Source organism: Myotis brandtii, unplaced genomic scaffold (genome assembly GCF_000412655.1).
Source record: "Myotis brandtii unplaced genomic scaffold, ASM41265v1 scaffold278, whole genome shotgun sequence".
NCBI lineage: Eukaryota > Metazoa > Chordata > Mammalia > Chiroptera > Vespertilionidae > Myotis > Myotis brandtii.
The window spans coordinates 1,002,379-1,018,077 of record NW_005360594.1 but is presented as its reverse complement, the minus strand read 5'-3'; the positions used below and the strand labels follow the sequence as shown (position 1 = coordinate 1,018,077).

The 15,699-nt window shown below is 38.8% G+C and overlaps 1 protein-coding gene across 1 annotated transcript in view; it reads left to right on the top strand.

The window, feature by feature from the left end:
* Nucleotides 1-15,699, top strand: part of MAP3K19 (mitogen-activated protein kinase kinase kinase 19) — a 59,892-nt gene that overhangs the window by 22,891 nt on the left and 21,302 nt on the right. Inside the window, exons 6-7 of the mRNA XM_005868866.2 lie at nt 1,980-2,092; nt 12,471-12,567. Of these exons, the coding sequence (XP_005868928.2) occupies nt 1,980-2,092; nt 12,471-12,567 (210 nt within the window). The remainder of the gene's footprint in view (nt 1-1,979; nt 2,093-12,470; nt 12,568-15,699) is intronic.

Here is a 15,699-nt window from a genome sequence, read left to right as displayed (position 1 = left end):
ATTCTGGGCCAGCTTTAGCTCTGAGGCTTGGCTCCAGCTCTGAGGCCTCGGCTGCTGAAAGCAGGTATCTGGTTTGTTTGGGTTCTATAATTGAAACACTGTTTTAACTCCAGCTCTGAGATCCCAGCTGGCTGAAAGCAGGTTTCTGGGGTTTTGTTTAGCTTCTATATTTGTAACAATGTTTCAAACTACAAGTTCAGAGGCCAGCAGCCGCAGGCGGGGAACGTTGTCTTCCTCTGTCACTGAAGCAAGCAAGCCTCCCGTTAGCTTCAAGCTGCCTGGCTGCTGGCCGCCATCTTGGCTGGCAGTCAATTTGCATATCGCCCTGATTAGCCAATGGGAAGGGTATCGGAGGTACTGCTAATTACCATGTTTCTCTTTTATTAGATAGGATGGACTTTTTGTTTGATGCGTCTGGTCAGGAAACAGGGGTATACCTAAGAGGGTCTCATGGAAGAGTTGAGACTCAGTCCAGTCCTTAAAACATGATGGGATTTGATTTTGTGGAGCAGAGGCACCAGGCTGTAAGGGAGCATGGTCATCTCAGGGCCAAACAGGAGTCCAGATTGAAAGTTCATGTCAGGGAAAATGAATACATAACGTCAGATGCATAAAGAAGGTGTGTCCATTGAGGACCCCTTAAATGTAAAGCTAAGGCTATCCCTTTTTCCCCCAATAAAATAGAATCCCTAAAGAATTTTGAACCAGAGAATGATGGAAGCCATGTTTTTGGAAAATTAACCTGTTCTTATTGTGTAGGATGGATTCAAAGAAAGAGACTCATGGCAGGGAACTCTATTAAGAAAGTATATGGTGGAAAGAACCAGGAAAAGAGTCCTTGGGCAAGGTGTTGTAGTGGTCTGGGAGGTGCTGGATGTGGTGCGTTTATTGTGAAAGAAGAATTCACAGAACTTGGTGATGTAAAGTTGATAGTGAAGACACAAAGACAAAAGTTGAGTCAAACATGATTTCAAAGGTTCAGCCCTGGGATCTGGGGAGATGAGAATACAATCAACAAACTAGAAGAACACTGGCTTTGTGAGGATACTGAAGGTAATGTGTTCTAAAAAAAATTGTACTGATGGAATCTGGGCACTTTCAAGTAGCAATTTTCTGTAGGATAGGGCTTCTGGGAAAGCATGGGTTGATATATTAGTCCTGGAGTTCTCTACACAACAGAGATCATAAGGACCTGAGAGTGGACAAGATCATTGAATGATTGATGATGGGGAGAAAATTGCGGGGGGCCTGAGATGAGGAGGTGCACCCACCGCTAGAGAGTGGTGTGCACATAGGAGAATTGGGAGAGAGTTGCAAGAGGAATAAATGAAAACAACATCAAATTAGAAAAGAGCTTACAAAGCAGATATGGTAGTAAGTGGGAACTTTCAATAGCAGGAGAGAGGCAGAAGATAAATTGCAAAGAGTAAAGAAGGAAAATATGATGAAGAAATAGAGGGTCTGAGTATAGATCACTTGTTCAATCTTGTTTCAGTTACAAAGATAAATGGAAGAGCCATTGGAAGAGGAAGACGTTGTCATTCAAGAGCCCATGCTTATTTGAATATGAGAACAGTGCCCCTCAGGAGCTAACGGGGAGTTCACTGATGGGTGTTCAAACCTTGCCAATTTAATGTGGCTTCAGTGCTAGACAGGACGTGTGCTCACAGTAGCTAAATGTTTTTCTCTTTGGAAACTATAAAGCAAATGTAATTTCCAGCCCATTGTTAGTGGTTTCACTTGGCAATTTTACCTAATTTTAAAAAAACAACAACAAACAAAACCTCATTTATTCTGTGGATTCATGTTGTCCTCACATCTCTTTCTGTGAAAATTATCCCCTGAAACTCCATCAGGATCCCAGATCACTATCTTAGAAAAATCTTTAACAAAATGGAACTGCTGTTAGAACCAAGAACTAAATCTTCCTGTAAAATTGAGATGAGTCTTATCAAAACACATTATGTTTCTTTTGGCAGACGAACATGCTGAATCATTGCTTGACATTTGTCATGATACAAATTCTTCTCCAACCAATATGACAGTTACCCAAAACCAAAATATACTCTTGCAAAGCATCAGCAGCAGTGAGGTAAGATGCTCTCTTTAAAGAAACAGCCAATGAAGAATGGATACTTCATCTACTTCATTTGTGTTGCTTGTATATTATATAATAACAATTACAATATATATCTGAAGCAAGCAAGCCTCCCGTTAGCTTCAAGCTGCCTGGCTGCTGGCCGCCATCTTGGCTGGCAGTCAATTTGCATATCGCCCTGATTAGCCAATGGGAAGGGTATCGGAGGTACTGCTAATTACCATGTTTCTCTTTTATTAGATAGGATGGACTTTTTGTTTGATGCGTCTGGTCAGGAAACAGGGGTATACCTAAGAGGGTCTCATGGAAGAGTTGAGACTCAGTCCAGTCCTTAAAACATGATGGGATTTGATTTTGTGGAGCAGAGGCACCAGGCTGTAAGGGAGCATGGTCATCTCAGGGCCAAACAGGAGTCCAGATTGAAAGTTCATGTCAGGGAAAATGAATACATAACGTCAGATGCATAAAGAAGGTGTGTCCATTGAGGACCCCTTAAATGTAAAGCTAAGGCTATCCCTTTTTCCCCCAATAAAATAGAATCCCTAAAGAATTTTGAACCAGAGAATGATGGAAGCCATGTTTTTGGAAAATTAACCTGTTCTTATTGTGTAGGATGGATTCAAAGAAAGAGACTCATGGCAGGGAACTCTATTAAGAAAGTATATGGTGGAAAGAACCAGGAAAAGAGTCCTTGGGCAAGGTGTTGTAGTGGTCTGGGAGGTGCTGGATGTGGTGCGTTTATTGTGAAAGAAGAATTCACAGAACTTGGTGATGTAAAGTTGATAGTGAAGACACAAAGACAAAAGTTGAGTCAAACATGATTTCAAAGGTTCAGCCCTGGGATCTGGGGAGATGAGAATACAATCAACAAACTAGAAGAACACTGGCTTTGTGAGGATACTGAAGGTAATGTGTTCTAAAAAAAATTGTACTGATGGAATCTGGGCACTTTCAAGTAGCAATTTTCTGTAGGATAGGGCTTCTGGGAAAGCATGGGTTGATATATTAGTCCTGGAGTTCTCTACACAACAGAGATCATAAGGACCTGAGAGTGGACAAGATCATTGAATGATTGATGATGGGGAGAAAATTGCGGGGGGCCTGAGATGAGGAGGTGCACCCACCGCTAGAGAGTGGTGTGCACATAGGAGAATTGGGAGAGAGTTTCAAGAGGAATAAATGAAAACAACATCAAATTAGAAAAGAGCTTACAAAGCAGATATGGTAGTAAGTGGGAACTTTCAATAGCAGGAGAGAGGCAGAAGATAATTTGCAAAGAGTAAAGAAGGAAAATATGATGAAGAAATAGAGGGTCTGAGTATAGATCACTTGTTCAATCTTGTTTCAGTTACAAAGATAAATGGAAGAGCCATTGGAAGAGGAAGACGTTGTCATTCAAGAGCCCATGCTTATTTGAATATGAGAACAGTGCCCCTCAGGAGCTAACGGGGAGTTCACTGATGGGTGTTCAAACCTTGCCAATTTAATGTGGCTTCAGTGCTAGACAGGACGTGTGCTCACAGTAGCTAAATGTTTTTCTCTTTGGAAACTATAAAGCAAATGTAATTTCCAGCCCATTGTTAGTGGTTTCACTTGGCAATTTTACCTAATTTTAAAAAAACAACAACAAACAAAACCTCATTTATTCTGTGGATTCATGTTGTCCTCACATCTCTTTCTGTGAAAATTATCCCCTGAAACTCCATCAGGATCCCAGATCACTATCTTAGAAAAATCTTTAACAAAATGGAACTGCTGTTAGAACCAAGAACTAAATCTTCCTGTAAAATTGAGATGAGTCTTATCAAAACACATTATGTTTCTTTTGGCAGACGAACATGCTGAATCATTGCTTGACATTTGTCATGATACAAATTCTTCTCCAACCAATATGACAGTTACCCAAAACCAAAATATACTCTTGCAAAGCATCAGCAGCAGTGAGGTAAGATGCTCTCTTTAAAGAAACAGCCAATGAAGAATGGATACCTGCTTCATTGCTTCATTTGTGTTGCTTGAATATTTTATAACAATTACAATTATATTTTAATGTAATCATACAGAAATTAATAAATAAGAGCAGTCTGCGGTGTTTACCTATGCCGCCATCTTCTGCATTTTTTCTACAATTATATTTTAATGTAATCATACAGAAATTTACAACACAATAAATAAGACAGTGTTCTTGGAGTTTAATCTCAGAGCAGTAATTAGCTAGTCAACTCTTAGTCTCCTGCATTGAGTGTGTATGTGTGTGTATCTAATACCACAAAATATTGTGGCACCCACACTAAATAATAAAGTGTGGCTTGTCTTTATGGATGTTAATGTGGAAAAAGAGAAGATCATGAATTTGATCGTGTCAAATGCCTCCTCTTGTCTCTAGCTGTCACCCATTGCCTGTGATGAATGTCTCCACCAAAAGTTCCTATTACTATAGTGACAGTACAAGTAACACACACTGTGATCCATAGGAATCTGTGGAATGGTACCCAAGATTTACAACAAATTACCAACAGTGGTTGTCTATGGGGAGAGAATTAGAGACGTACTTTACACAGTATCCTTATTTGTACCTTTTGAGTTTTTATAAAAATTAACATAGCCCAAAGAGTTAAAAATATTACTACTCAGTATTTTATTGATCAGAAAAAATATGTCTACAAAATTGTTTATTTTTAAAATTTAATGAGGTATGGACTATATTATTTAAAAATAATAATGAGTTTTGGAGATGGTGGAGTAAACACGTTTCAGTCCCTTTCTCCTTTCAAAAATCATCCCCAAACAACAAAGACAATGAAAAACAGAAAAAAAATGTTAACCTTTTATTTTGAAATAATTATAGATTCACAAGAACTTATACATAGTGGTCTTTCATGTCCTTCACCAACTTCCCCCAGTGAGAACTATAGTTATAACTTTATACATTGTCAAAACTAGGAAAATGACACTGACACAATGCAATTAACTAGACTACAGACCTTACTTGGATTTCACTAGTCTTTGCATGCATGCCTTTCTCTTTTTTTCTGTTTGTGTATGTCTGTGTGCAGTGTTCTATGACATTTTATCTTGTGAATCACCACAATCAAAATATAAAACTGTTTTGTCACCACAAGTAATTCCCTCTACTACCATCTTTATAAACACACACACACACACACACACACACCCCTCTTCTGTAACTCCTGGCAACCACTGATCTGTTCTCCATATCTATAGTTTATTTTCATTTCAGAAATGTCATATAAATGAAATTATCATATATGTAAACTTTTGAGATTGGATTTTTCTATTCAGCTTAATGAATATATGCTGATAGATCCAAGCTGTGTGTGTCAATAGTTTCTTTGGATGACTAAGTAATATTCTGTGATACAGATGTCCCCCAGTTTATTTAGCCATTCGCCCATTGAAAGACATTTGGGTTGTTTCCAGTTTGGAGCTATTACAAATAAAACTACTATGAACATTCGTGTACAGATTTCTGTACACACATATGTTTTCATTTCTCTAGGATTCATGCTCAGGAGTCCAATTATTAGATCATATATATGTAATGTATGTTTAACTTTAAAAAAAAAAGCCAAACAATTTTCCAGAGTGACTCTCCTATTTTATCTTCCCTCCAGCAATAAATAAGAGATCCAGTTTCTTTGCACCTTTGTCAACATTTGGTACTGTCAGTATTTTTTATTTTAACCATCTGATAACTGTAGGTGGTGTCACATTGTAGTTTTAATTTGTATTCCCTAATAACCAATGCTGAACATTTTTTCATGTGTTTCTTTGCCATCAGCATGAATCATCTAAGTCTTTTGTCCATTTTCTAATTGGATTGTTCATTTTCTTATTTTTGGGTTTAAAGAATTCTTTATATATTCTGGATATATGATTCACAAATATTTTTCTGCTAGTTAAAAAACTTGGCTTACTTTTTCCACCCTTTTTTTTTAAATCCTCACCTGAGCATCTCTTTTTATTGATTTTTAGAGAGCGAGGAAGGGAAAGAGGGAGAGAGAGAGAAACACTGATATGAAAGAGGAACATCGATCAGTTGCGCCCCTGCGCAGGGATGGAACCTGAAATGTAGGTCAGTGCCTGACTGGGAATTGAACTCGCAGCCTTTTGGTGTATGAGCCAATTCTGCAACCAACTGAGCCACCGGCCAGGGAACTTTTTCACCCTTTAAAAAAATGTGTTTGTTTTTTTTTCAATTAGAGTTGACATACAATATTGCATCGTTTCAGGTGTACAACCCAGTGATTAGACATCATATAACTTATGAAGTGATCACCCTGATATATCTCACACCCATCTGACACCATACACAGTTATTACACTATTACTGACTATTCCCTATATTGTACTTTACCGCCCTGTGACTTTTTATAACTGGCAATTTATACATCTTAATCTCCCCCTCTTTTTAACCATCCCCCACAACCATCAAAACGTTCTGTTTCAGGTCTGCTTGTTTATTTTGTTTTTTAGATTCCAATGTAAGTGAAATCAAATGGTATTTGTCTTTCTCAGTTTGACTTATTTTACTCATCACAGTACACTCTAGGTCAGTGATGGCGAACCTATGACACACGTGTCAGAGGTGACACGCGAACTCATTTTTTTGGTTGATTTTTCTTTGTTAAATGGCATTTAAATATATAAAATAAATATCAAAAATATAAGTCTTTGTTTTACTATGGTTGCAAATATCAAAAAATTTCTATATGTGACACGGCACCAGAGTTAAGTTAGGATTTTCCAAAATGCTGACACGCCGAGCTCAAAAGGTTCGCCATCACTGCTCTAGGTCCATCCATGTTGTTGCAGATGGCAAGATTTCATTTCTTTTTATGGCTGAATCATGTTTCATTGTACATATGCATCACTTCTTTAGCTATTCATCTATTGATTGACACTTAGGTTGCTTCTATATCTATAAATAATGCTGCAGTAAACATAGAGGTTCATATGTCTTTTTCATTTAGTGTTTTGGGTTTCTTTGAATAAATACCCAGACGTGGAATTGCTGGGTTCTTTGTTATAGCCTTTGTTTTAAAGTCTGTTTTGTCTGGTGTAAGTATTGCTACCCTAGCTACTTCTTTTTCATAAAGTGTCTTTTCCCACCCCTGTCCTTTCAGTCTGTGTGTGTCTTTTGACCTGAAGTGAGTCTCCGTAGACAGCATGTGTAAGGGTCTTGTTTTGTACTTCATTCAGCCATCATATGTCTTTTGATTGGAGCATTTAATCCATTTGCATTTAAAGTAATTGCTGATAGATAAGTATTTATTCCATTTCACTATGCATATTTTTATTGTCAACTATGATAACAATAAGTCAGTAGATAATGTCTCATTTTGCTTTCTCGAGAGATAGCAGAATAAATGTTTTCTAGAAATATGGAAGAAAATACCAAAAGAAAAGGTTAAAGCCTGGGAAGGGTGGGTAAGCAAACTGATGACCTTTTTGATATAAGTCTCTTACCATTATCTGACTTTTTAATAATGTCAACTTAAAAAAAAAACACATGTCAAGCTTGATACAAATTAAAATAAGCAAAGAAAAACCCACTATGGTATATCCATACTGCAGAAAACTATGCCTTGGTTAAATTTATGTGTAGCGTGTGATACCATTTGCATCAAAAAGAAAAACCCACAACAATACTATGTGTTGTGTATGGGGATGTTGTTGTGTAAGTAAAGGCACAGGAATTTGTATGGGGGGACTTAGCAAACAGACTGCTAACTGAGGCGGGCGGGAAGGGCAGGGAGGGTAAAGCATGGAGTAGGGTGATGGTTAAAGGCTTGTAAAAGCACAGTTTTCTTGGACTAGAATGTAAAACTTGATGAAAATTAAAAGGATGAGCTCAATTTGTTTGCACTGATTAAAAATTAAAATACAGAAATGGTTAAATAAGGATTCCTCTGGGACATGGGATGGGATGAGGTAGAATGGAAACTTTTATTTTAATACTACATGAATATTTTAGCTTTGTTCATTTATAACTTTTCTAAACAGGTTAGAGTATTTCTTTTTAAAGTTCCTTCAGTACAGTGGTTCTCAAGAGGGAGTGATTTGTCCCCCGGGGGGCATTGGGCAATGTTTAGAGACATTTTTGATGTCACAACTGGGGTGGAGGCGCTACTGGCATGTAGTGGGTAGAGGCCAGGGATGTTGCTAACTATCTGCAATGCACAAGGCAGGTCCCACAGCAAGGAGCTAACCAGCCACAAATGTCAATAGCACTGAGGCTGAGAAAACCTGCTATGTGGTGGATTTTGTCTCAGAACTGAAGGTTGCATTGGTTTTGGTTACTAATATAACATAGTAATTGAAATAAAATGTTAGGGTCACCCAAGGAGGAATGCACGTGGCCAAAGTGGTAAGGGATTATGAATTTATTAGGTCATCTGGATACCCAGATGGGCTGAGCCCCAAAATGGCGCCAGTCCCCAAAGGTGGGGAGTCAGAGGTTTTAAGGACTGCAGGCAGGCTTTTTCTGGGCGGAGAATTATCTGTGCAGGTCTGGATTCTGGGAAAGTCCGGAGGGGAGAGCTCATGGTCTTAGCAAGTGGAATGTGGTCTAAGCAAGTGGAATGCCCATTGTGAAGTGGCCTAAAGGTCAGTTCCCAGGGGAGGGGTACCGATTCAATTAGTTGATCAGACCTAACATAAAATACCTAGAGACCAATCTTGAAAATGTCATGGATTAGAAATTGATAAACAAAACAGGTTTACGTTTAATTTTTTAAAAATATTTGTATTGATTTCAGAGAGGAAAGGAGAGGGAGAGAGAGAGAGAAACATCAATGATGAGAGAGAATCTTTGATTAGCTGCCTCCTGCACACCCCCTACTGGGGATCCAGCCCGCAACCTGGGCATGTGCCCTGACCAGGAATTGAACCATGACCTCTTGGTTCCTAGGTTGACACTCAACCACTGAGCCACGCTGGCTGGGCTACTTTTAATATTTTATGGTATATTTAAGCAATTTTCTTTTTGAAAAGGCCAAAAAATCCATTTATGGTATTACCCTTTTTTGTGTGCAACTTTAAAATGTTTATTGAATTTTCCTTCTATATTTTTTCTTATTGTGATTAAAGTAACTCTGAACTCATTTCTGAGAAACAGACTCTTTCACTGTTGAACTTGCCTTTTCTTCCCTAGCGCTTTCCCTGGGGTTTCAAGTGCAAAACCGAAGGTCATCCTTCGCTTCTTTTCTGTGAGTGAAAGCTCTTTTCTTTCTGGCTGTCTGCAGAGGTTTTTATAGTTGACAAATAGAAGCAGCTGCCTTGCTTGCAGGATCACTCCTAGAAGCTCTTTATAGACTCTCCCAATCTTTTTTCATCTAAGAAGAATCTTCTTTCTAAATTTAATTATGTATGATTTCTATGCCTCTTTCTCTTTTGTGTGTTTAGCATTCTGCTGTTTGTAGATGAGAATGCTGTCCTATTTCTAGCCTGTCGTCACCTCCTGCATTGTTGTCAATGGTTTATGAAATCCATGTGTGTCTGGGATGTGCTAGTCTAACATTTTCTCTCCTTCCCTCACAACTGAATGCCATTATTTCCGTTCTCTTCCTTGTGGCACCGGAGCACATCTTAAAGTCTTTCAGATTTAGCATTCTGAAAGGAATTAAAAATTCTGAGCTCTTTCTGTAGGAGTCTTCACTTCCATGAAAACCTTCAAAGTAAATATCATTCTCTACATCCTTTGTTTGCGATGCTTATGGTTCCTCAGTTTATTTTAAAAAGACATTTTTTGTGTGTGTCAGGCACTTGTAGGTAACACATTTTTCATTCTTTCCTGTGCAAAACTTATAAATTAGGTTTGAGGATCCTTTTAAAAAAATTTTTGCTCATTGTTATTTTTTATCTTCTTTCTGGTTTTTGTTGAGATTCTTTGTTTTGAACTTTTCATGGTAGCAAGAAAGCAGAGTTGTTAAGAGGTCTGGAACCAGACTTCTGAGTCTGGGTGTGATTCCTGGCAATACCACTGGCTAGCTATGTGACCTGGTAAGTAACTTCACTTCTCTGGGTCTCATTTAAAAAGAAGGAAAGAGTTCCTGCCTTTAGAGCTGTTGTGAGGATTAAATTAGTTCATATGTGTAGGTGCATAGGACAGTGTCTGGCACTACATGCGTAAATGCTAGTCATTGTTAAGGATTTCGTAAGTAGGTGTTCCCACACTCTGCATCTTCCAGCTTTTCCTAAAGGACCAACTACTGATGAACTGAGCAGTTGAGGCTGATCACAGCCCATTAATCAATACAGAAACCTGGCGTGAGAACCACTTGTATCTTTAACACTTCCACATGAGGACTGCTATTTTCCAAAGTTTAGCACAAAAATTTCATTGAATCATTGTAATTATGTGAAATGGTAGAAAAATATTTGGAGGTCTCATAGAATGTTGTAGCCTAAGGATCTGAACAAAGACTATCTATACTAAAACAATTCAGTGGTCAATAAGCATCTGAAACTATCTCCAACTTTTCTACTAATCAAAGTATGCAATTCGAATAATACTAAGATAACTGATTCTACATATTGCATCACTACAAATGAAAAGTGATGATAACTGATAAGGGAGAAGATGGAATGGAACACACTCATGCACAGCTGGTGAAGTGTAAACTTTACTTTTAAAACTGTGTGTGTAAAAAAAAATCTTAAAAATTTTCATACTCTTTGGATCAATAATTCCATATCCAGGAATCTACTTTAAATAAATAATGCAAAATTAGGGTATTAATTGCACAGATGTTCCCAGCACTGTATGTAATAAGAAGAATTGAAAACTGCCTAATAAGCATATAGCGCTAATGTTATAAGATTCATGGGCTGTTATGACCCCCTGGTAGGTATTTTTTTGAGGGAAAGAAATTTTAAATTCCATTAAAATGACATTTGCTTAGTAAATTGCTGTGTAATTCATGCTTATCTTAAGATATAAAATTATAGGATGCAACTATATATTTAAATTCTTAGGAAAAGACAAAGGAAATATAATTAAATTAATGTTTTAAAATGGCAATAACAGTTGATAACGTTTGCTTTTTATTTGTAGGATTATGGGTGATTTTTCTTCTGCTTTTAAAAAAAGACTATTGTGTATTTCCATATATTCTAAAAATAGGATCTCCCTCCCCCCTTTGTAATTGGATGGGAGGAAGAAGAAATTTGCCAGATAGTGGTAGGGTTTTTGAAATGCAGAGAAGGGTGAGCAGTGAAATTGACAATAGTCTAGGACCAGGGTGAGCCAGTACAGGTCTCCCACCTGCTAAGAAAATACTTTTAAAAGCATGACTTGTTGCATCAAAGTAAGGTATAGCAACTAAATTATTATGGTTGAAGACCTAAAATATTGTTAGTAGCAGTATAAATAAGGGTTTTACTTTCATCATTTTCTATGATAATTTAAATGAACAAAGTGAGAAAATAAAAAGGCTCCCTTGGCAAGTAATGAATGACAGAGCTTTGCGATACTCTGCCTGCCTGTCCGACAGGCACCTGCATGCAGGGCTAAGCCTTTTCATCCAACAGTCTCCTTACATAGCTGGTCACCCGGGTCAGAGAAGCCAGGGAGCTAATGATCGTATCCAGCTTGTGATGGGATATTGTAACTACTACTTGCATCTGTCACTGTTCTAGGCATTAAAAAGGGCAAAATCACCAGCAAGTACTTCTATGAGGGAACCTACCCATATCGGTGAATTCCAACAAGAGAGCGTTTCTTCTTTAGAGAGTTTGGAGAACTTTTTATAAGTCAAGTTGGTTCTCAAACATGTTTTTCAGCATAATGATTATTTCCTAGAGGGTAAAAAGGAGACGTGCCATGATTGGATCAGAAAGCTGGCCGAGTGAAACTTTAATCGGCTTTGCTGCCTCCTTTCAGTCTAGAGTCCTTCGGGCAGCTTCCATATGGGGCAGGGATTTCCACCCTCCGCATTTGTAAATGATGCCCCAAGGAGGCAGATGGAAAAGACCATTTCCTTTGGGGTTGCTCACTGTGACTGCGGCCAAAGGATTTTTTTCCAGTTACCCACCCAGATGGAATTTGTAGCAGCTTAGAAGCCTGGTGCCGACATGATAAAGTATAAAATATTGAATTTCTATGTGTCTATGTGATTTCGGCTTTGATCGTCATTTTTGATTATGTAATTAATCACATCCATGTCTGTCTGAGCTTGGTGCTCTTGGGGGCAGACACTTTCCCATTATTTTAGTCCTAAATACTTTATTTAAAAGGAATCCGCAGTGTGAAACTTTAGCCTAGAAAAGTCAACATTCACTCTGCCCCCCTCCCCCCCCAAAAAAGTAGCACACTGAATAACTGAGTTCCTATTTTATGATATTGCAGGAGTTTGATCAAGATGATGGCTGCAGTCATTCCATATTGGTTAAAGAAGGAGGAGATCCGAGTGGTGATGGACGAGATTGGCAACCCAGGACAGAAGGTATCTTGACTCCTATCCTTGAAGTGTTTACAAAGATAACATGAACTATTTAGCTTTCTCCCTAATTTCAGAAGTGCTCAGTGCAGAACTTTGGAAACACAGAAAAGCACAGAGGGAATGAAAAATCACTCATAAGTCTATCCTTTGCCCATATTCGAATTAGTGAGTCTTGTCAACTTGCTCTGCCAAAACGAGCATCCCTCTGCACTCTCTGTGTCCCTTTTCTTTATTCTACCCCACTCATCTCAGCCAGCCATTCTCTGGCTTTTTCCTTTTTTAAAAAACAATATGATCTCTCCAGCCCCTTCTCCCCCTGCCCCCACAACCTTGGCGGCGGGGTTCAGGATCTGAAGGAGGGGCTGATGCACAAATGAAAATGTTATACAAGAAATATGACTTTAGAAGGCATTGGGAGCCAGGTGGAGACCTCTTTCTTGAAGAGGCACACCGACTTCTCAACTTCTCGCCTGGTCCGCTTTTTATTTACTTGAATACACATTTGCCCTTTAGTAATGCATATAGGCAGACCAAAGGTGAAGTTTGGTAAACAGTATAAAGATTATCAGGTTAGGAAATTGCCTTGAGCCATTGAGCCCACAGCAGGGCAGTATTATGCTGATTTTTCAGCCCTGCTGAATATCAAAGTCCATTGACCTTCTAGTGTTTTCTTTTTGCATTAATATGTTAACTGCTGTTGGCTTTAGCCTCCAGCAGGCTCATTTGTCCATCTGCTGCTGACCCAGAGCTCCTGCCTTGAGGGGAAGTTGGGGGGGCTGAACAAGGCACTAAAGCTCTAAGTCCCAGTCTTTTATTCTATGAGGCCATAAGTCTGGAATTTTCCAAAACAATGATCCATTCCACATATGGTATCCTGTCATATCTACAAGCACCCTTGCATTGAACAGACCACAGTTATTTGCAAATTTTCGCGTCAGAAATCAGTCACCATAGCATCACATTTGTCTATCACATTCCACCTATAAACTTCTTAAATTAAATGTTTATTCAAATGGCTGCCATTTCTCTCTGCAGTTTTCTGACTTCCATTTCTAACACTCCAGGGAAGCTGCCCCACTGTTGTCTTTTTCCTCTCGTCCCTGGCAACCTCCCCGGGATGAGGCGGTGCTAGCCAGGCCGCAGTTTCCTCCTGCCCCTTGTGCGATGCTGTCCTCTGCTGGCAGCCTTCTCGAGCTCACTCAGAATCTCTTTTCCCCAGGCTGAGGGCGGAGAATAATTTAGTAACATTTGAAATGGTCAGTGCATGTCATAGCAACTGGTTGAGCGGCCTTAGCATGTCATTAGCATATTATGCTTTGATTGGTTGAACGGATGACCAGACGACCAGACACTTAGCATATTCAGCTTTTATTACATAGGATAATTGATTGGATAAATTTTTAATTATTGATTATAGATTTTGATTGAGTGTTGCTGGGGCTGATCAGCAGACCCTGAGTGATGGATGAACGATTACTCTGACACACGATTGCTGTGAAAGAGAGGCCTGAGGGACTGCTTGGCTACAGGAACCAAACAGCCTCGTTAGCCTGCCTCTTCAGGCTTTTACTGTACTAGCAGTTTGAGGTAAAGTTTATCCTTTAGATACAATCAGTAGGGTTAGCATTCTTGGGAGGACACTTGTGTCTGCAGTGGCCTTTAAGCAAGGGCACCTAAAGGTTAAGCATAAAGAGTCTGGTAAACACCCGAGGGTCCACACGTGCACAGGTCAAGGAACAATTAGGAGTGGCCGCCTTCAGCCAAACTCCCCTAAGTCAGAATTCCGATAAACAGGGAGGGCCGCCTTCAGCCCAATCCTTTTTTCGGAATTTTCCTCCTTACAAACTTTCCAACCAAGTCTCCCATGCTCCCCCACAGAGTATAGATTGATTATAGATTTTTAATTATTGATTAGAGAGATATTTTTAATTATTGATTATAGGAAGAGAGAGAGAGAGAGAGAGAGACATTGATTAGTTGTCCCGCTTATTTATGCATTCATTGGTTGATTCTTGTATGTGCCCACACTGGGTATGGCCCCAAAACCTTGGCACATTGGGATGATGCTCTAACCAACTGAGCTACCGGCCAAGGCTGGGCCCATTGCTTTTAACAGTTTCTTAAAAAGCAAGTATTTCTTATACTTGATTATTGTATTTTTGTTCTTTGGTGCGAAAAAGAAATCAGCCAATTAACAGACTTTGAAAACATTAAATTTGCTTAAAAACATCTGGTTTTCTTAGTCCTCAGTCATTGTAAAGACACAGTCATTTTTAAGAACATTCTTGTGAATACACTGCACAGTCTTCTAACTTCCATACAAAGCACGAACTGCACCTTGCTTTGTGCAGAACATCCTTTCCACTGACATTTAGTTATTGGGAATGTTTGCTGCATGTTTTTCTGTCTCTAATGTGTCAGCTCGGTTCTTGCCCTCCAGGATGATTACAGAATGTTATGAAAGACATCCATCTTCCTCTCAGGTCCAAGCGTGGCCCTGGACACGTCCCACAGCCTCGTGGGTGTCAGTTGCTCCATTTCTAAAATGAAGGGCTCGGATTAGGTGACCTCTAAGTTCCTTCCAGCTCTACACAGTCATTCCAAGCCTCTCATTTTGTGCTTCCAGAGTGTGGTGATAGAATCTTTGAAAAGTTTTTCTAAAAATCAACCATTGCAAAAAAACTTCATTTTTAGTGACATGTCCTTTGCTATCATATAATATTAGAAAACTTGCAATCAAGTTGTCTTATTTGAGAAACATCAAGAAAACCAAAGCTAGGTACATTTTCATGGTACCACATAATATAATATTGAATAACAAAGCTAGTAAATACTATTATCATTGTAAACAAAACTTTTCCTTTTAGAAATGTTTACTGGTTTTTAATGCTATTCTCATAAATAACACAGGCACAAAAATTGAACAATAAAAATGCTTTTTTTGTTTGTTTGTTTGTTTTGTTTGTTTTTTAAATTTTTTTATTGCTTAAAATATTACAAAGGGTATTACATATGTGTCCTTTTCTTTCCCCCGCCCTTGACAATCCCCTGGCCTCCCCTACCCCCCAGTGTCTTATGTCCATTGGTTATGCTTATATGCATGCATACAAGTCCTTCGGTTGATCTCTTACCCCC